Genomic DNA, 21607 nt, shown 5'->3' with positions numbered 1-21607 from the left:
ACCTTTATTTGTGAAGAACAAAAATCTTAAACTTGATGATAACACTGTTTCACTGTCTCAGTGGTGTCTCACTTTAAACCTGCCAGAATGTATTCTAATTTCAAACAGTGGAAAGACCATATTGGAACATCAACCAATGCAGTGGTAGGAGATAGCAGTCTTATGTGAGATGTGCCTGCTTGTGTGAATGTGTGCTTGTTGTCTTTACTGAAGAAGGCTATGCGGAAAGCTCAGTGTGTAACAAGTCTTTTTGTTGTGTCTGTCTGCTACTCAACATGTCATCTTTACAGTGAGCAGCAATCTATCCTTTCCATAATTGGCTGTCTCTGTACTGGTCTAAACCTCAAATGACCACATTGCAAGGAATTTGTTGAGATCTGTGACTGTATTATAAAATATATAAAACAACCATTTTTTGTGCAGCTTCAGCAGCAGCTGAGAAGTTTTTTGTTTTATAAAAGTACAAATTAGTTTCATATAAATATTAACCTTCATTTACATTTCTGACTCCAGAATTATGACTTATGATAATGGGTAGCTAATAAACTGGTATTTTCTTTATTTTTTAATATCTAAGGATTTTCAGTTTCCTCCCTAATTTTTATCGATTGTGTGTTTTTGCATTGTTGCACCAGAGTGTAAAACCCCATTCCAAACCGTAGGCAAGAACACGTGGCCTGTATGGAAACTGCTTTTGTCACTTATTATTATTTTTACTTTCTTACTTACTATTTTTACTTATTTACTTATTGTTTTTACTTCTTATGTGTTAGGTACCACATATGTAGCTTGTCAGTTTTTGTTCTCATCCATGACATGTTTCTCATCCATTACATGTTTCACAAAGAGAACTGAAATCTGACGTTTGAGATCTTCTTGCTGAATGGCTGGAAAGATGTTTTAGACATCATTCTGTCTGTAACAACCTACAGTTGGAATATCTACATTAGGACAAATGCAATAACCTGTTAATAATAAAACTTTCTGCTTATCATGCAAGTTTTTTGTGTAAATAAATGCAGTCCTCCACATTTACAAACACTGGCATCCACTTAATATGTAGGAGCAACACTGTATGGCTCTGATTTGCTAGTTTCATGTTGTTATTCAGATGTACTAATTTGAATGGTTATCATTTCAGATTACAGAGATGATTCAAGACTTGACGTGAGTTGGCAGAGCCACTGTGAGCTCATAAGAAGTGATGCCCAATATGCTGTCAGTGCTTGAAGAAGAGGGAGACATCTATGAGGGTTTCCAGCCTCATGTAGACACTAGTAGCATACCACTCCAAGCTGATAGCCCAAACAAGAAGCCAGCTTTAAAGACATACAATGACATACACAGTTTACTGCAGCTTGGTAGAAAAGGAGAAGTGAAGCAAATTATTCGCGAGAATGCATGGCCTATCAATAGCACTATACGCTCACAGCTGTGGCCAACTCTTTGTCAGCAACATGGATCAGACAGGTCAATGCAAGAGGGCTTTTATTGGGACATGGTTAATCAGCTATTTGGTACTACGGGTAAGATAAATCCTCTACAAATTGCTTATGCTTCAACTTCTGTGATCAACATGTTGATATAGTGCACTTTTGCCAACCACAGCTTCTAGTAATTAGTTTGCTGTTGGCCACTTTCATAGAATTGATGCAATATTTCTATTATTATTCATATGTGGTGAAATGTGTTGTTGTTTTACAGACGAATTCACATTAGAAACTCTTAGTTAATATGAAACATCTTAGAAATACATGATTAAATTTTTAGTGTATTTCATCAGTAGCATAGTGAATATTATACTAGTGTCACTGACAACTCTGGTAATGCAGCTACTACATATTCCTTATGAGGATGGGAAACATTGTAGTAAGTTGATTAAGGTAAGTCGTGTGAAACACTATTTAATCATTTCAACACATTCTTGTACTTGGGAGACTAAGAAGTTTTTTCAGTTTGTGTGATAATATTTAACCACCTTAGCAGATGTCTTCATAACACTTTTTTCTATTTTTCTTCTTATATGTCATATTCTTCTTTCTTATTTTGACAATCTCGTGTAAAATCTGATATATTTCATTTCATAAGAGCATGGCTGATTGTTTGTGCTACCCATCCATGTTCAACTGTGCTGGAATTCCAGCTCTAATAACAGTGGTATCAACCTGTTGAAAATATCATATTTGTTTTATTCTAATTTTTGTAAGTATGCAAAGCTTCTGTGCTTTGTACAACACACACTTCTAAAAGTTGTGCTTACCTTACACATCGTTGTTGTTACATTATTGCTCTCAGATTCAGTTGCTGAAACATGCACAGTTCTTTCAACACGCACATTTGCAGAAGAATTACGTATGTGGCTCAATGTGACTTAGCCACTCATTTGTGTAGGCAAAAGATGAAGTAATTATTAACAGGAATTTGTCTTCCATTTTTTGTTTTGGCAGCACTTACCCACAAATCCCTGCTCTTCTAGTGCCTCCGTATACAAGCTGCCCCCCCCCCCCCCAATACACATATTGGCAAAAAGCATCTTTCACAATTTTTGACTTATTAACTTCACACAAAATTATTTGAAATATTAATGGAAGTATATGAATGTGGTTTTCTCAACTACTGTTGTAACTTCAGAAACCCAAATGTGCAATATTTCTGTTGTTTTAGTTTAGACAGGCTAACAAACATTCTTTTATACTTAAGATCGCATATATGCCTACTTAAAAGTCCTCTATATGGTGAATACTCACCTTTATGAAGTCCCCTCTATGAGTCCGGGGGTAATAATAGGCCCGAGGTATTCCTGCCTGTCGTAAGAGGCGACTAAAAGGAGTTGCACCCGTTTCGGCCTTTATGTGAGGGTTTGACCTCCATTCTTCAAATTTTTTCTGAAGAGCAGCCAGTTGGGGAAGGGAGAAATGTCAGGCTAAGGATGGCAGCAGATCCTATTCACCCCACTACCCTGTATGCTCGAGAGCTGATGTGGATCTTTCATGATGAGTTTTTCGTTGGGTATTTAGAGGTCGAGTTTGGAGAGGTAGAGGGATTGTCCAAAATGAGATCTGGGGCAGTCTTGATCAAAAAGCATCCTCTGCCCAGTCACGAATGTTACTGGCTTGTGACAAGCTGGGGGATGTTTCTGTAGCCATCACGCCCGATAAGAGCTTAAATATGGTCCAGGGTATCATATTTCAGAGGGACGTTCTTTTGCAGTCTGATAACGAGCTGTGCGCCACTTTAGAGTGCCGAGGTGTACATTTTGTCTGGCATGTTCACCGGGGTTTGAATGATAGTCAGGTTGCCACCAGTGCCTTCATCTTGGCCTTTGAAGGTGATACATTGGCCAAGAAGGTCAAGGTGATGGTCTACCGCAGTGATGTAAAGACCTATATCCCTCCCCCGTTGCAGTGCTTTAAGTGCTGGAAGTTTGGCCATATGTCTTCCTGCTGTACTTCCAGTGTCACATGTCGCGATTGCAGACGCCCATCACATCCCAATACTCCATGTGTCCTGCCTTCTCTCTGTGTCAACTGCTGAGAGCACCATTCGCCTTGCTCACCAGACTGCAGGATTCTCCATAAAGAAAAGAAAATCATGGAGTACAAGCCGCTGGACCGATTAACTTACACTGAGGCTAAGAGAGAAGTTGAACGCCTGCATCCTGTAATTATGACATCGTCTCGAGCCGCCACTGCAACAGTTCTGGCATCATCAGTTCCGCCAACCCCAGTCACCTCTCAGAGACAGAAGGCTACACCTGCCCCCTTGATGATGGAGGGCACTTCCTCCCTTTTGCTCCCACACCACCTATTTTGGGAGCAACACCTCCCCCCCAACCATCAGGGACATCCGTCCCCACTTCCAAGCCAGAGAAGCATAAGTCAAGAGAAGACCCCTAAGACCAAGAAAATTGTTGTGCACCCACACCACTGCTACCTACAAGCTCTGCGTCTGAGGAGGCGGTGGAGATTCTGGCGCCCACTGAGGACCTAGATCTCGCCATACCCTCAGACACAATGGATATAGACTGCTCAGGCAAAAAGTTGGTGGCATCAGGTGACCCTGAGGCATAAAATGCCTCATTGAATGTTCCATGCCTTCCCAGGCTCACGATGACATCATCCTCCAGTGGAATTGCGGCAGTTTTTTCCAGTGCCTAACTGAGCTACAGCAACTGTTAAGCTTTACATCTGCTCTCTGCATTGCCCTCCAGGAAACCTGGTTCCCGGCAATGCGGTCCCCTGCCCTCCACGGCTATAAGGGATAATACAGGAACCGTAGCGACTATAATCGAGTCTCAGGTGGTCTGCGTTTATGTCCTAAACTCAGTCTGTAGTGACACTGTATCCTTTCAAACCCCTCTTGAAGCTGTGGCTGTCAGAATAAGGACGACACACAAAATAGCTGTCTGCAATGTATATCTTCCTCCAGATGGTGCATTACCCCTGAATGTATTAGCTGCACTGATTGATCTACACCCTAAAGCATTCCTACTTTTGGGAGATTTTAACGCCCATAACCCCTTGTGGGGTTGCACCGTGCTTACTGGCCAAGGCAGAGATGTCAGAACTTTACTGTCTCAGTTCGACCTCTGCCTCTTAAAAATTGCGGCCACAGCACATTTCAGTGTGGCTTGAGGTAGTTACTCGGTCATTGCTTTATCAATTTGCAGCCCAGGACTTCTCCCATCTATCCACTGGAGAGCACATCACGACCTGTGTGTTAGTGAGCACTTCCCCATCTTCTTGTCACTGCCCAAACGTCAGGCCCATGGCCACCTGCCCAGATGGGCTTCAAACAAGGTGGACTGGGAAACTTTCACTGCTGCTTTCACTGCTGAATCTCGTCCACACGGCAACATTGATGTAATGGTTGAGCAGGTGACTACATCAATTGTTTCTGCAGCAGAAAACGTGATCCCTTGCTCTTTAGGGTGCCCCCGGCATAAGGCAGTCCCTTGGTGGTCGTCGGAAGTCGCTGAAGCAATTACGAAGTGTCGGCGAGCTCTACAGCGGCATAAGCAGCACCCTTCCCTGGAACACCTCATAGCCTTTAAACGGCTCCATGCCCGCGTTCGCCAACTTATCAAATGACGGAAACAGGAGTGTTGCGAGAGATACGTCTTGACCATTGGGTGCCATATGTCACCCTCTCAAGTCTGGGCAAAGATCACATATTTACGGGTATCAGACCCCAACAGGTGTTGCTGGTGTTACCATAAATGACGTGTTATCTACCGACACAAATGCGATTGCCAAGCACTTTGCTGAGCACTCTGTTCTAGCCTCTGCATCAGAGAATTACTGCCAGCCTTTTGCACTCTCAAACGGCAGCTGGAAGGAGAAGTCCTCTCATTCACTACATGCCACAGTGAATCCTATAACGCCCCATTTACAGAGTGGATGCTCCTCAGTGCCCTTGCACATTTCCCCGACACAGCTCCTGGGCCTGATCGCATCCACAGCCAGATTATTAAACATCTCTCATCTGACTACTATCCTTGTCATCTTCAACCGGATCTGGTGTGTTGGCATCTTTCCATCGCAATGGCGGGAGAGCACAATCATTCCAGTGCTCAAACCTGGTGAAAACCCACTTGATGTGGATAACTGTCAGCCCATCAGCCTCACCAATGTTCTTTGTAAGTTGCTGGAACGTATGGTGTGCGGCGGTTGGGTTGGGTCCTGGAGTCACGTGGCCTACTGGCTCCCCCGCTGAGGTCGCTCTACTACTGATAATCTTGTGTCCCTCGAGTCTCCCATCCGAACAGCCTTTTCCAGATGCCAACACCTGGTGCCGCCTTTTTTTACTTACATACAGCATGCAACACGACTTGGCAACATCATATCCTTGCCACATTGTATGAGTGGGGTCCCCGGGGCCCACTTCCGATTTTTGTCCAAAACTTCCTGTCTCCCCGTACTTTCTGTGTCCAAGTTGGTACCTCCCATAATTACACCCATATCCAGGAGAATGGAGTCCCGCAGGGCTCTGCATTGAGTGTCTCTCAATTTTTAGTGGCCATTAATGTTCTAGCAGCAGCTGTTGGGCCCTCCGTCTCACCTTCTCTGTATGCAGAAGACTTCAGCATTTTGTACGGCTGCTCCAGTACTGGTGTTGTTGAGCATCGCCTTCAGGGAGCCATCCACAAGGCGCAGTCATGGGCTCTAGCCCATGGCTTTCAGTTTTCTGCCATGAAGAAGTGTGTCATGCATTTCTGTCGGCGTCGCACCATTCATCCGGAACCAGCACCTTACCTTATTGACAATCCACACACTGTAGTGGAGACATATCGATTGTTAGGTCTGGTTTTCGATGCCAGTTTGACTTCCTCATCTTCATCAGCTTAAACGGAAGTGTTCACAGCACTTCAATGCCCTCCGCTGCCTGAGCAACACCAACTAGGTTGCAGATCGCTCCGTGCTGCTGCAGCTCTACAGAGCTCTTGTTCAATTCCACCTTGACTATGGGAGTGTTATTTATAGTTTGGCTGCGCCTTCAGCATTGCATTTGCTCGACCCATTCCACCACTGCGGAGTTCGACTAGTGACAGGAGCTTTTTGGACGAGTCCGGTGACAGGCGTACTGGTGGAGACTGGAGTCCCTCAGACGTGCACAACTGCTCGCCAGTTACGTTGTACACATTTATAGCTCTCCTGAACATCCTAATTACAGTCTTCTTTTCCCAAGCACGGCAGTTCACCTCCTGCATAGGCGGCCAGGGCCAGGGCTAACGATTGCGGTTTGTGTGCGATCACTTCTGTCTGAACTGGAGTCCTTGCCTGTACCACCTCTTCTCGAGGTCCATTCACGTTCCCCTCCGTGGTGTAGCTGTAGGCCGAAGCTTCGCCTGGACCTTTCGCGTGACTGTAAGGACTCAGTTAACCTTGCGGTTCTCAGCTGTCGCTTTCTCTCGGTTCTTGAAGTGTTCTGGTTATCTGAGGTGGTTTACACTGATGGCTCAATGGCTGATGGTAATGTTGGCTACACCTTTGTCCACAGAGGCCATATTGAACAGCACTCCTTGCCCGAGGGCTGCAGTGTATTCACTGCAGAGCTGGTGGCCATATCTCATGCACTTCACTACATCCTTTCAGGCCCCAAAGAATGGTTCATTCTGTGTACTGACTCCTTGAGCAGCCTACAAGCTATCGGCCAGTGCTACCCTCGTCATCCTTTGGTGCCGTCCATCCAGGAGTCCATCTATGCCCTGGACCGGTCCCGTCATTCAGTGGTGTTTGTGAGGACCCCAGGACACGTTGGCATCCCAAGTAATGAACCTGCTGACAGGCTGGCCAAACAGGCTATGCGGAAACCGCTTCTGGAGATGAACATCTCTGAACCTGACCTGCGTTCTGACTTAAGCCGCAAGGTTTTTCGGGTTTGGGAGATGGAATGACATAACAGTACGCACAACAAACTGCGTGTCATTAAGGAGAGTACAAATGTGAGGAAGTCTTCCATGCAGGGCTCTCACAGGGATTCAGTTGTCCTTTTCCAGCTCCACATTGGGCATCCTTGGGCCGTGAAGGCCCACCTCTGTGTACGTGCGGCGCCCGGTTGACAGTGGCCCATATTCTGGTGCACTGTCCAGCTACAAAATCTTGGGTTACCAGACTCGTTACCGCTCATTTTAACTGATAACACCTCATTGGCTGATTTAGTTTTACATTTTATTCGTGAGGGTGGGTTTTATCATTTGACCTAAGTCTTAGCACATCTCCTTTGTCCCCCTGTGTCCTCCACCTTAGTGCTTTTAGAGTGGAGGTTTTATTATGTTGCAGAGTGGCTGGCCTTTCCTTTTTATTCTCGTGGTCGGCCAGCCGCTGTAATCTGATTTCTTGCTTTACTCTCTTCTTTTTCTAGCATCTCTCTGTTGTTTTCTTGTCTTCTGTTTTTCCTTTTTGTGTTCATTGTGTTTCCTTCGTTCTTGGTGTTTTTCCTGTCTTTCCATTTTGTGTTATATGTCTCGTCTGTTTTGTTCTCACACTTTTGGCATTGTTTTATTAGGAACAAGGGACCAATGACCTGGTAGTTTGGTCCCTTCTCCTCTCTTTTAAACCAACCATCCAACCAACGTTCATTAAGTTCTTTGTACCTCACCTATTAGTGTCCATTTCATGTAGCTACAGAAATGTGGTTAAAATATGCCATTCAATTAATTTTTTGCCATTTTATGAATATTCCCTTTGTTGGACTGTCAATTTGCGATTTTGTAGTTTATGGTCTACTTCAGCACTGCTATATGTGAATTTATTACAACAGCCAGTTATAGCTCAGATTTGAGTAAAGGTCTTTTTAAGTTAAGTGTCTCTTTGGGAATACTGAGGGGTTTTATTTGTGTTTATCCCTAATTGTTTTGAATCTTATTATGCTGTTTGATTTTATGTTTGAAGAGTATTTTGTCAAGATGTTGAGAAGTAGAAGAAGTCAGATTTTCCTGTATTACTCATTTGGCTTTTCTGTCACTATTTTCTTTGTTGCCTCTGAAATTTTATGATGTCTGCAGTAATTCTTGTTTGCAGCTATGATATTTTACTAGCTGGTAGCTTAGTTCGCATGTTACTTAGAAACTTATATATGGAAAATATGTTTCAACATACCACATCTTCGCTTATAACTCTGAACAATAGAAACACAAATTACCTCTCCTCCCTATCTTTTTTTTTTTTTGGACCTCAGAGGTGAAGCAATAATGCTTAATTGTGTTTTATAACGAGAAAATGAATTTGTATGAACCCCATTGTTTTTAATCCTGAAAATTTATTATAAATAGAATTACATCCCTTTATCTTCTATTCTTGAAATGGGTTTCTCATTAATATTTATTAGATCATACAAGCTGTACAGTCTGTTCCGTGTACATTGTAACATGGGGTTTTTGGTACAGATCTGCATGTCCTTCAACAAGTTGACCAAATAAAGCATGGTAATGCAAGTGAGATCATCTTTCAGACAGTGAATGTATCTTGCAAATATATTTACCTTTACATGTTCCTCCAAATTTCTCTAAAAAAATAAGATACATTAAAGACATGATTTATTATTTAAAAAGAATAAAGATGTAAGTCATATGATTAGGAAGCCAATAGTCATATTTGACTCTGTGGATTCTGAATGTGAACTAAATGTGAACGTATTAAGTGTTCCATAAATTGATGTTCACTGGAGAAACTCTTTTTATTCTTTGGAACAAAATTTTTTCAGCATTTTATTTCTACACATGGCTCATTAACATGATACAGTTTTGTTTTGGAAAAGGAATTGCGTGTTTGGGTTAAGGATCAAAAAGTTCCTTGAATGTTTAATTGAACACATCCCTGGTTTGAATTAAACATTGTCTGTATTATGGTGTTGTGGTCTGATCTTCATAAAATATTATTTGTGGTCTAGCTTTGACATTCTCTTTTATTCATAAACATAACCCACTCCCATCATTACTGGTAATTACTGTAGTATAGTTTCATGCATTTGCTATAAGAAGTACACTCATAGGACAACAGAGGACACTCATTTCCCCCCTGTCATCAAAATAATCTCCTTCCAGGAGCTTGAAGAGTGACTAAACAGCCGTATGTGATGCACTCACCAAGCTGAAGCTTCGAATGAGCACAAAGGTCTGGCAGATAGTCTTCAAATGAGCATGACAGGGGTACCAGTGCAAAGGTCAGTGACGAAAAAGAATTGTGCTCTGTATATGAAATGCTTTTTCAGTGGTACTGTCACGCTCTGATTAGTTTGTCAGGTTTTGTGAAATCGAAGGCTCTGCTCATCAGAATATGTTATTGTTTTAATGTAGTTGTTGCTAGTATCAGTTTATTTATGATTTGAGTGTAACACTATGGGCTTGGGAGGAAAGCATTTTGGGAACTTTTTGATTCTTAATATTTTCATAGCCATTAACACAAGTGTCAGGAAGAAATAAGTTTCCTCCATTAAAATACCTGTTTCTGCAGCTAGTGACAATATAATTTTAAATTTGTTTCTCTGTTGTGCAACTTTGTTGTTGCTTTTATTGTATCATTACAGTATTCAGTAACTGTGGTACTAAATATATTGTTGCAGAACTCCCAGACAGGCCTATACTGCTGCCTACTTTTGTAGACAGTAGCCATTGTATGGCATACCATTTGACAAGGAAAGGGCGCGGTGTTGTGGACAGAGTTGTGTGTGTTGTGGGCTATGCGTGCCCAGATATTACGTTTAGCCCAGCTTTGTATCCAGTTACTGCCATTTTGCTGCACTTCATGACTGGTAAGTGAAACATTTGGAGAACATTAGGATGTTAAAAGGAAGTAGAAATGCTGTAATTACTTAAAGGTAGTGTATACTGTAAGTGAGAGTTTAGGATGAAAGATCAGAGGAAATGGCCACATTTTTGTACTCAGATGAAATGTAGTGGCTTGTTTGTCCTGAGCTGATTTTAAGTCTTTTTCATTCAGTAAAGTGGGATGGAAAAATCACAGAAAAATTATAAGAAACGGTGAGTTTTTAGATTTTTAAGAGAACCAGAGACTGTGTTCTGAGTAATTATCAGAAGAAAAAGGAGAAGTTAAGGTGGGAAGAGTGTAATTTTTTTTGTAAATACAGAGTCATTAATTTTGAATGAAGGTAAGGTGCTTAAAAGGTGGAGAAGAAATCACTGGATTTAGAGATTTCCAGAAATATTTATACTGAATATATGCAGTTGTACACGAAGATCAGAGTAACAGTTGAGTGTGGAGCAGGTAATGTTGTTGGTTCACCCTTATCCATGCACACAGTATAGCAGTTGCAGCAACTGTTGTCCATTTCAGTGCAAAATATGTTTATGTACGGTATTAGTTCCTTTGCAGGCTCATAATAACTTTATAATTTTCATTGCTATATTCAGACAATTTCTTGCTTAAAGTAAAATTGTTGCAATGAGAAAGAAAAGTACACAGTGAAAATAAATCACAGCAGTAAGGTTATTGGCTGCAAATATCATTGGACACAGAATTACGCTAATGCACATTTGATATAGCAGAGCTATATGATAATGGTGAAAAGAGCAGAAGGATGACTAAAGAGTTCATTCTCTGATGTTTTGTTGGTTTGGTAGATGTCCTGTAAACAATTATCTGTTAATTACCTTGGAAATTTCTGGATGGAATAGGCAACCACTCACCTATAGATGATAGTTGTGTGGTGCTTAGAAATGGCAACAGGAAACTATTTACACTAGCATTCAAGCTCTTGCTCTTTCTCTAGTAGAAGTACACTCATTCACAAATACAACCACAAAGACATCCAAACACACATGCTCATGGTCCATGGTTGTCTAAATCGTTTCACAAACAACCTGTATGTTAAATGAGGCTATGCTCCTTCTTTCACTCACAAATGGTACACCCTTAAAGAAATATTCCTTGGCTTCCCAGGGTGTTTCTTTTCCCCTTAGATCACCCGACAGTCACGATATGCAGTGTACCTAGGGCGTCATTGAGCAGGGTGGTAAAGCCTAAGACTCATCTCCACCCAGTTTCCTTGAATTGTGAGTGGTGATTGCATGGTCATGGATCTGTATGGCTCTAGGAGGCTTGAGGAGTCACTGTTATCAAGGCGAAAGGACAAGCTTCACTGTCTCAAATGAAACTGCTCATGTGTGTGTGTGTGTGTGTGTGTGTGTGTACCTTCCCTTTCAAAATGACTGTCCACATTGATGCACCATATTTAGATATTTCATAGGGTTAACTTCTGCTTTGAGGACACATCCCATTCAATAAACTTTTCTGTTATTCCACAAGTGAACATTGCTGCTAATGAAGGAAGGCTAATGTCTGTGCTATCACTGGATGTAGCAGCTCTGATGCCTATGGCACAATGGAAATTGGGTCATAATTATTAGACATTGTGATGGCTTGGCTGTGAACTAGATCACTTACTTTGAACGAGGATTCACTGCAAAACCAGATTATCGTGAACTGTATAGAGCTATCAGAAAGGAAAGGTCAATTATTATATCAGGCATCCAGTAACTTCAAAGATGTGTAGGACCAGATGAAATCCATGTAGACTTCCATGATGATGGAAAGTGCCAGAATGCAGCACAGAGAGAAGGATCGCTTTATAAAGACAGAAATTCTTTGATTGTAGTGAGTACACTTTTGAGCCGCCAAATAATTACCTCGAAGGAAGGCATTGGCAAACTACCTCCACTAGGACCTTGCCTAGTACAGCAGTGCAGGTCTCCCACATCGTTCCCCTATGCTCTGTCATGGAGTATGGGACTTCATCATCATCAATGATTACCTGAGTATTCTTTCTTTAAGGTGAGTGGAGAACAACTGCAAAGATAAACTTCTTTTGCAGCAAATAAAACATTAAATATGTTAACACCCCATTTTGTTTTCTCTGCTGTCATATGTACAAGCAGTTATAGGGGCAACAGTCTGGATGATTGACTGATCTGGCCTTGTAACACTAACCAAAATGGCCTTGCTGTGCTGGTACTGCGAGCGGCTGAAAGCAAGGGGAAACTACAGCTGTAATTTTTCACGAGGGCATGCAGCTTTACTGTATGGTTAAATGATGATGGCGTCCTCTTCGGTAAAATATTCCAGAGGTAAAATAGTCAGTCCCCCATTCGGATCTCCGGGCAGGGACTACTCTAGAGGACGTCGTTATCAGGAGAAAGAAAACTGGCATTATACGGATCGGAGCATGGAATGTCAGATACCTTAATTGAGCAGGTAGGTTAGAAAATTTAAAAAGGGAAATGGATAGGTTGAAGTTAGATATAGTAGGAATTAGTGAAGTTTGGTGGCAGGAAGAACAAGACTTTTGGTCAGGCGAATACAGGGTTATAAATACAAAATCAAATAGGGGTAATGCAGGAGTTGGTTTAATAATGAATAAAAAAAATAGGAGTGCGGGTTAGCTACTACAAACAGCATAGTGAACGCATTATTGTGGCCAAGATAGACACAAAGCCCATGCCTACTACAGTAGTACAAGTTTATATGCCAACTAGCTCTGCAGATGATGAAGAAATAGATGAAATGTATGACGAGATAAAAGAAATTATTCAGGTAGTGAAGGGAGACGAAAATTTAATAGTCATGGGTGACTGGAATTCGTCAGTAGGAAAAGAGAGAGAAGGAAACATAGTAGGTGAATGTGGATTGGGGGGGAAGAAATGAAAGAGGAAGCCGCCTTGTAGAATTTTGCACAGAGCATAACTTAATCAAAGCTAACACTTGGTTCAAGAATCATAAAAGAAGGTTGTATACATGGAAGAAGCCTGGAGATACTGAAAGGTTACAGATAGATTATGTAATGGTAACACAGAGATTTAGGAACCAGGTTTTAAATTGTAAGACATTTCCAGATGCAGATGTGGTCTCTGACCACAATCTATTAGTTATGAACTGTAGATTAAAACTGAAGAAACTGCAAAAAGGTGGAAATTTAAGGAGATGGTACCTGGATAAACTGACTAAACCAGAGGTTTTACCGAGTTTCAGGGAGAGCATACGGGAACAATTGACAGGAATGGGGGAAAGAAATACAGTAGAAGAAGAATGGGTAGCTGTGACGGATGAAGTAGTGAAGGCAGCAGAGGATCAAGTAGGTAAAAATACGAGGGCTAGTAGAGATCCTTGGGTAACAGAAGAAATATTGAATTTAATTGATGAAAGGAGAAATATAAAAATGCAGTAAATGAAGCAGGCAAAAAGGAATACAAACGTCTCAAAAATGAGATCGACAGGAAGTGCAAAATGGCTAAGCAGGGATGGCTAGAGGCTTATCTCACTAGGGGTAAGATAGATACTGCCTACAGGAAAATTAAAGAGACCTTTGGTCAAAAGAGAACCACTTGTATGAATGTCAAGAGCTCAGTTGGAAACCCAGTTCTAAGCAAAGAAGGGAAAGCAGAAAAGTGGAAGGAGTATATAGAGGGTCTATACAAGGGCAATGTACTTGAGGACAGTGTTATGGAAATGGAAGAGGATGTAGATGAAGATGAAATGGGAGTTACGATACTGCACGAAGAGTTTGGCAGAGCACTGAAAGACCTAAGTCGAAACAAGGCCCTGGGAGTAGACAATATTCCATTAGAACTACTGACGGCCTTGGGAGAGCCAGTCCTGACAAAACTCTACCATCTGGTGAGCAAGATGTATGAGACAGGCGAAATACCCTCAGACTTCAAGAAGAATATAATAATTCCAATCACAAAGAAAGCAGGTGCTGACAGATGTGATAATTACCGAACAATTTTGGATTCCGTGGAAATATTGGAACACGTGAGGCAATACTGACCCTAGGACTTATCTTAGAAGCTAGATTAAGGAAAGGCAAACCTACGTTTCTAGTGTTTGTAGACTTGGAGAAAGCTTTTGACAATGTTGAGTGGAATACTCTCTTTCAAATTCTGAAGGTGGCAGGGGTAAAATACAGGGAGCGAAAGGCTATTTACAATTTGTACAGAAACCAGATGGCAGTTATAAGAGTCGAGGGACATGAAAGGGAAGCATGGGTTGGGAAGGGAGTGAGACAGGGTTGTAACCTATCCCCAATGTTATTTAATCTGTATATTGAGCAAGCAGTGAAGGAAACAAAAGAAAAATTCAGAGTAGGTATTAAGATCCATGGAGAAGAAATAAAAACTTTGAGGTTCGCCGATGACATTGTAATTCTGTCAGAGACAGCAAAGGACTTGGAAGAGCAGTTGAACGGAATGGACAGTGTCATGAAAGGAGGGTATAAGATGAACATCAACAAAAGCAAAACGAGGATAATGGAATTTAGTCGAATTAAGTCGGGTGATGCTGAGGGAATTAGATTAGGAAATGAGACACTTAAAGTAGTAAAGGAGTTTTGCTATTTGGGGAGCAAAATAACTGATGATGGTCGAAGTAGAGAGGATATCAAGGGTAGACTGCAATGGCAAGGAAAGCACTTCTGAAGAAGAGAAATTTGTTAACATTGAGTATAGATTTAAGTGTCAGGAAGTCGTTTCTGAAAGCATTTGTATGGAGTGTAGCCATGTATGGAAGTGAAACATGGACGATAAATAGTTTGGACAAGAAGAGAATAGAAGCTTTCAAAATGTGGTGCTACAGAAGAATGCTGAAGATTAGATGGGTAGATCATATAACTAATGAGGAGGCATTGAATAGGATTGGGGAGAAGAGAAGTTTGTGGCTCAACTTGACTAGAAGAAGGGATCGGTTGGTAGGATATGTTCTGAGGCATCAAGGGATCACCAATTTAGTACTGGAGGGCAGCGTGGAGGGTAAAAATCATAGAGGGAGACCAAGAGATGAATACACTAGGCAGATTCAGAAGGATGTAGGTTGCAGTAGGTACTGGGAGATGAAGAAACTTGCACAGGATAGAGTAGCATGGATAGCTGCATCAAACCATTCTCAGGACTGAAGACCACAACAACAACAACAACAGTTACTTTTGTAACTGTACACATTTAATTTCCAGTGTGTTTTGTTTATATGGTCCAAAATTGTCCAGTTGATGGACATTTCATAGCTTTCATCCCTTTCCTTGTTTGATTTTTTTCACTTTTGTTTTTGCAGAAGAAGAGTGTTACAACTGCATAACCAACCTTATTGCTTCAAAAAACAAGATGTTCATGACACAAACTAAACAGTTGTATGAAGTAACCTGGCGGACAGTCATGCAGATTACAAAAAAACATGTGGTAAGTTGAAAGCAAATTTATAAATATCAGATTTAAAAAAATCCTGTATACACTTATGTCTCCTGCAGTGTAATGTTGTAAGATGTCCCTGATATTTTGTAAATGGTTAAATATGTGAAATAAAGAGTTCGTGCAAGTAATTGTAGACAGAGGGCTGAACTGGATGATTATCATTCATAATGTTTGGAACCATAAATTTATTGAAGCATCTTCATACGTTAATGGACTTTCATGTTTTTGATTCCAACATCCCCCTCCTTTTTTTAAAAAAAGTAGTGTAGTGATTTATTCAGCTTTGCAGTCTTCTTTCTCAAAAACTGGCCAAAATGTGCTAAATGTGAAAGTGAAGATTGCACAGTGCAGCTAGATAACTGGGTGTAAGTTGCACTTTGTTGCTTTAATGTTCAGCATATTTACCAATCCTTTTATGTTATTGTGCTCTCTAAATATTAACAAGCAGTATTTAATGATACTTTCGTTTTGACGTGAACCTCAAATAGTCTTAAGTAAAAGAAAAAAATGTTGTTATAATAGAAATTCCGTAAAGAAAGGCAAGCAGTCACCTGCAGCATATTGGTGAGTGATACATGGAGACATATAATAGCACTAAATTTAACTCATTTTGTACCCAAAGTAATACCATTTGGGTTAAGGCTTGCCGTGTCTGTAGCATTCCACTAGCTAGGTATAACTCATGAGCACTTACTTTTCGGTGGCAGAGTTTAGATTTTAGGTCCTTGGGGTTTTCAAAGTTGATGTGGTCAGCGCCACAAGTCTTCTGTAGCCATTAGCTATGGGTGTATTTCAGTGCTTCTGTTAGGTTGGGGTGTGGAACATTATGTGTGTGTGTCACAGTGACAAGGAAACTAAACATGGCATGTGCTACACACCAGTAATATGAGTGGTTGCCAAGACAAAACCTTCATTAGCTGCTGAGACATCTACCATACTTCAGTTGTATAAGTCTTGCTCATTTACGTGAAACTCTTTCTAAGTTGACTCACATTTCCGTACTATTTCGTGGGACAAAAATGGAGTTCAGAAATAAAAAAAAAGTTCTTCCAACGATTTCAGTGAACCACCAGGGAACACCAACACCCACTGGCCTAAGAGAGCCAGTGTGTCAAGTTGTCCTGTTGTACAAGAAAATAATAGTTACAGAACATAATCTGTGTTACAGAGTACTGCAGGAGCTTTTAAATTTACCGTAAGATTTGCAGTAGTACTCGCCAAATTGAAATGGTGACAGTGTATCAGGCAACACAGTTTTTGATCGCACTACTCTTGGGAGGTGTCTTGTAATAATGTTAAAAGCACCTATTTATGATAAAGAAGTTACAACAAGCAGTGATGAAAGGTGTGTCTAAATTAAGGAGTAATGGAGGTATGAAACACAATGAAGCTAGTAATGTGGATCTAGAAAGAACAGTCGCCTTTATACTCAAATTCAGTTTGCTAATATTTCTACGCTCCCCCCATGAACCATGGACCTTGCCGTTGGTGGGGAGGCTTGCGTGCCTCAGCGATACAGATGGTGGTACCGTAGGTGGAACCACAACGGAGGGGTATCTGTTGAGAGACCAGACAAACATGTGGTTCCTGAAGAGGGGCAGCAGCCCTTTCAGTAGTTGCAGGGGCAACAGTCTGGATGGTTGACTGATCTGGCCTTGTAACATTAACCAAAACGGCCTTGCTGTGCTGGTACTGCGAACAGCTGAAAGCAAGGGGAAACTACAGCCGTAATTTTTCCCGAGGACATGCAGCTTTACTGTATGATTAAATGATGATGGCGTCCTCTTGGGCAAAATATTCTGGAGGTAAAATAGTCCCCCATTCGGATCTCCGGGCGGGGACTACTCAAGAGGACGTCGTTATCAGGAGAAAGAAAACTGGCGTTCTACGGATCGGAGGGTGGAATGTCAGATCCCTTAATCGGGCAGGTAGGTTAGAAAATTTAAAAAGGGAAATGGATAGGTTGAAGTTAGATATAGTGGGAATTAGTGAAGTTCGGTGGCAGGAGGAACAAGACTTTTGGTCAGGTGAATACAGGGTTATAAATACAAAATCAAATAGGGGTAATGCAGGAGCAGGTTTAATAATGAATAAAAAAATAGGAGCGCAGGTTAGCTACTACAAACAGCATAGTGAACGCATTATTGTGGCCAAGATAGACACAAAGCCCATGCCTACTACAGTAATAAAAGTTTAAATGCCAACTAGCTCTGCAGATGATGAAGAAATAGATGAAATGTATGACGAGATAAAAGAAATTATTCAGGTAGTGAAGGGAGACGAAAATTTAATAGTCATGGGTGACTGGAATTCGTCAGTAGGAAAAGGGAGAGAAGGAAACATAGTAGGTGAATGTGGATTGGGGGGGAAGAAATGAAAGAGGAAGCCGCCTTGTAGAATTTTGCACAGAGCATAACTTAATCATAGCTAACACTTGGTTCAAGAATCATAAAAGAAGGTTGTATACCTGGAAGAATCCTGGCGATACTAAAAGGTATCAGATAGATTATATAATGGTAAGACAGAGATTTAGGAACCAGGTTTTAAACTGCAAGACATTTCCAGGGGCAGATGTGGATTCTGACCACAATCTATTGGTTATGAACTGCAGATTGAAACTGAAGAAACTGCAAAAAGGTGGAAATCTAAGGAGATGGGACCTGGATAAACTGAAAGAACCAGAGGTTGTAGAGAGTTTCAGGGAGAGCATAAGGGAACAATTGACAGGAATGGGGGAAAGAAATACAGTAGAAGAAGAATGGGTAGCTTTGAGGGATGAAGTAGTAAAGGCAGCAGAGGATCAAATAGGTAAAAAGACGAGGGCTAGTAGAAATCCTTGGGTAACAGAAGAAATATTGAATTTAATTGATGAAAGGAGAAAATATAAAAATGCAGTAAATGAAGCAGGCAAAAAGGAATACAAACGTCTCAAAAATGAGATCGACAGGAAGTGCAAAATGGCTAAGCAGGGATGGCTGGAGGACAAATGTAAGGATGTAGAGGCTTGTCTCACTAGGGGTAAGGTAGATACTGCCTACAGGAAAATTAAAGAGACCTTTGGAGAGAAGAGAACCACTTGTATGAATATCAAGAGCTCAAATGGCAACCCAGTTCTAAGCAAAGAAGGGAAGGCAGAAAGGTGGGAGGAGTATATAGAGGGTTTATACAAGGGCGATGTACTTGAGGATAATATTATGGAAATGGAAGATGATGTAGATGAAGACGAAATGGGAGATAAGATACTGCGTGAAGAGTTTGACAGAGCACTGAAAGACCTGAGTCGAAACAAGGCCCCGGGAGTAGACAACATTCCATTAGAACTACTGTTGTCCTTGGGAGAGCCAGTCATGACAAAACTCTACCATCTGGTGAGCAAGATGTGTGAGACAGGCGAAATACCCTCAGACTTCAAGAAGAATACAATAATTCCAATCCCAAAGAAAGCAGGTGTTGACAGATGTGAAAATTACCGAACTATCAGTTTAATAAGTCACAGCTGCAAAATAATAACACGAATTCTTTACAGACGAATGGAAAAACTGGTAGAAGCGGACCTCGGGGAAGATCAGTTTGGATGCCGTAGAAATGTTGGAACACGTGAGGCAATACTAACCTTACGACTTATCTTAGAAGAAAGATTAAGAAAAGGCAAACCTACGTTTCTAGCATTTGTAGACTCAGAGAAAGCTTTTGACAATGTTAACTGTAATACTCTCTTTCAAATTCTGAAGGTGGCAGGTATAAAATACAGGGAGCGAAAGGCTATTTACAATTTGTACAGAAATCAGGTGGCAGTTATAAGAATCGAGGGGCATGAAAGGGAAGCAGTGGTTGGGAAAGGAGTGAGACAGGGTTGTAGCCTCTCCCCGATGTTATATTGAGCAAGCAGTAAAGGAAACAAAAGAAAAATTCGGAGTAGGTATTAAAATTCATGGATAAGAAGTAAAAACTTTGAGGTTCGCCGATGACATTGTAATTCTGTCGGAGACAGCAAAGGACTTGGAAGAGCAGTTGAATGGAATGGACAGGGTCTTGAAAGGAGGATATAAGATGAATATCAACAAAAGCAAAACGAGGATAATGGAATGTAGTCAAATTAAGTCGGGTGATGCTGAGGGAATTAGATTAGGAAATGAGACACTTCAAGTAGTAAAGGAGTTTTGCTATTTAGAGAGTAAAATAACTGATGATGGTCGAAGTAGAGGGGATATAAAATGTAGACTGGCAATGGCACGGAAATCGTTTCTGAAGAAGAGAAATTTGTTAACATTGAGTATAGATTTAAGTGTCAGGAAGTCGTTTCTGAAAGTGTTTGTACGGAGTGTAGCCATGTATGGAAGTGAAACATGGACGATAACTAGTTTGGACAAGAAGAGAATAGAAGCTTTCGAAATGTGGTGCTACAGAAGAATCCTGAAGATAAGGTGGGTAGATCATATAACTAATGAGGAGGTATTGAATAGGATTGGGGAGAAGAGAAGTTTGTGGCACAACTTGACTAGAAGAAGGGATCGGTTGGTAGGGCATGTTTTGAGGCATCAAGGGATCACCAATTTAGTATTGGAGGGCAGCGTGGAGGGTAAAAATCGTAGAGGGAGACCAGGAGATGAATACACTAAGCAGATTCAGAAGGAGTAGGTACTGGGAGATGAAGAAGCTTGCACAGGATAGAGTAGCATGGAGAGCTGCATCAAACCAGTCTCAGGACTGAAGACCACAACAACAACAACAGTATTTCTACGTAATGGTAAGATTTCTCCATGTTGCAGATCATCCTTACACTCCTAAAGTGTGGTACTGCTATTTTCTCCATACCTACTTGGCATCTCGTGGACAGACTACTTGAGGGAACTGTAAACTTGCAAATTAAGTTGAAACTGAATGTTGCTGACCTGTCTGTTGTTTAACTGCTTGAATGACAATCCAGAGTGGAGTAGAGACCTGTCATCTGTATGCCAAGGAATGGAAAATACAGGAAATCTTAATTACCAATTGATGCCATATGCAGAAATAAAAAAAACTGTATTAAACAAAGCAGCAACTTGGGACTCTTCCTTTGCTGTCTCGTGGGAACAGTCCTAGAGATTCATATCCACTCTGAAAATTTATGTCCACTAATCATTGAGCATGTGATATCATTTCAGTTGTACTTTAGTATCATTCTCCACTACTGACCTACCATTTTGCTCTCTGTCTCTCAAGGATGTTGCTCAATGGGAAAGGATGCCAATTTTCACTCTAGTTACCTCTTCACCCTTTGGATTCACCTACAAGACAGAGCAGACCCCAAAAGGGAGCCATTGAAGTGCAGGTCCAGCAGGGTGCCTGGAAGTTGTACTGTCAGCTAGCTCTGCAGTCACTTGGCAATGCTTTAACATAGTGGTAGCACCTAGGATTGGGTGAATCATATCAAATGTGTAATCTGTCAGTCTGATGAAACATCAGCACCAAAATATTCAGAAAAACTCACAAGGCAGCCGTACCTAGATGGAACGATGATTGCCACCCTGTGTGGCACTGTGAAGCGTTGAGTACAGACCAGTTGCGAAGAACATCACAGCATTTTGAATTCTGAGGGCAAAAGCAAGACAAATCATTAAAGAGAGTAAGAAAAATATATGGTAAGATTTCTTGAACTCATTAAAATAAACAAGTTCCACTAAATTGTGGGGAACCATTGGCAAGATTTCAAACACAAAATCAAAGTCAGCAATGACAGCTGCACTGAAGAAAGGGAACTACACCCAAGTATTGTGTACTTACCCCAAGTAACTGCAGAATATTGTGCAAGTGTAACCCCCACAACTAATGTGTATCCATCTTTTCATCACCACCACCAACATATCATGAGTGGAGAATGTAGGATTTCATTTCTAACAATGAAGAAGAGTGCAGTTGCTCCTTCTCCACATG

At 41.2% G+C, this 21607-nt stretch overlaps 1 protein-coding gene across 5 annotated transcripts in view; it reads left to right on the top strand.

Moving 5' to 3' along the window:
• Positions 1–21607, top strand: part of LOC124594111 (GTPase-activating protein skywalker) — a 309749-nt gene that overhangs the window by 208187 nt on the left and 79955 nt on the right. For all 5 annotated transcript variants that reach the window (XM_047132465.1, XM_047132463.1, XM_047132467.1 and 2 more), the window contains exons 3-5: positions 1142–1526; positions 10063–10251; positions 15558–15682. In XM_047132465.1, coding sequence (XP_046988421.1) covers positions 1205–1526; positions 10063–10251; positions 15558–15682 — 636 coding nt within the window. In that variant the 5' untranslated portion in view covers positions 1142–1204. The remainder of the gene's footprint in view (positions 1–1141; positions 1527–10062; positions 10252–15557; positions 15683–21607) is intronic.

This window comes from Schistocerca americana, chromosome 2, assembly GCF_021461395.2.
Source record: "Schistocerca americana isolate TAMUIC-IGC-003095 chromosome 2, iqSchAmer2.1, whole genome shotgun sequence".
NCBI lineage: Eukaryota > Metazoa > Arthropoda > Insecta > Orthoptera > Acrididae > Schistocerca > Schistocerca americana.
Note: the sequence above shows the minus strand (reverse complement) of the source record. Positions and strands in the feature narration are given on the sequence as shown.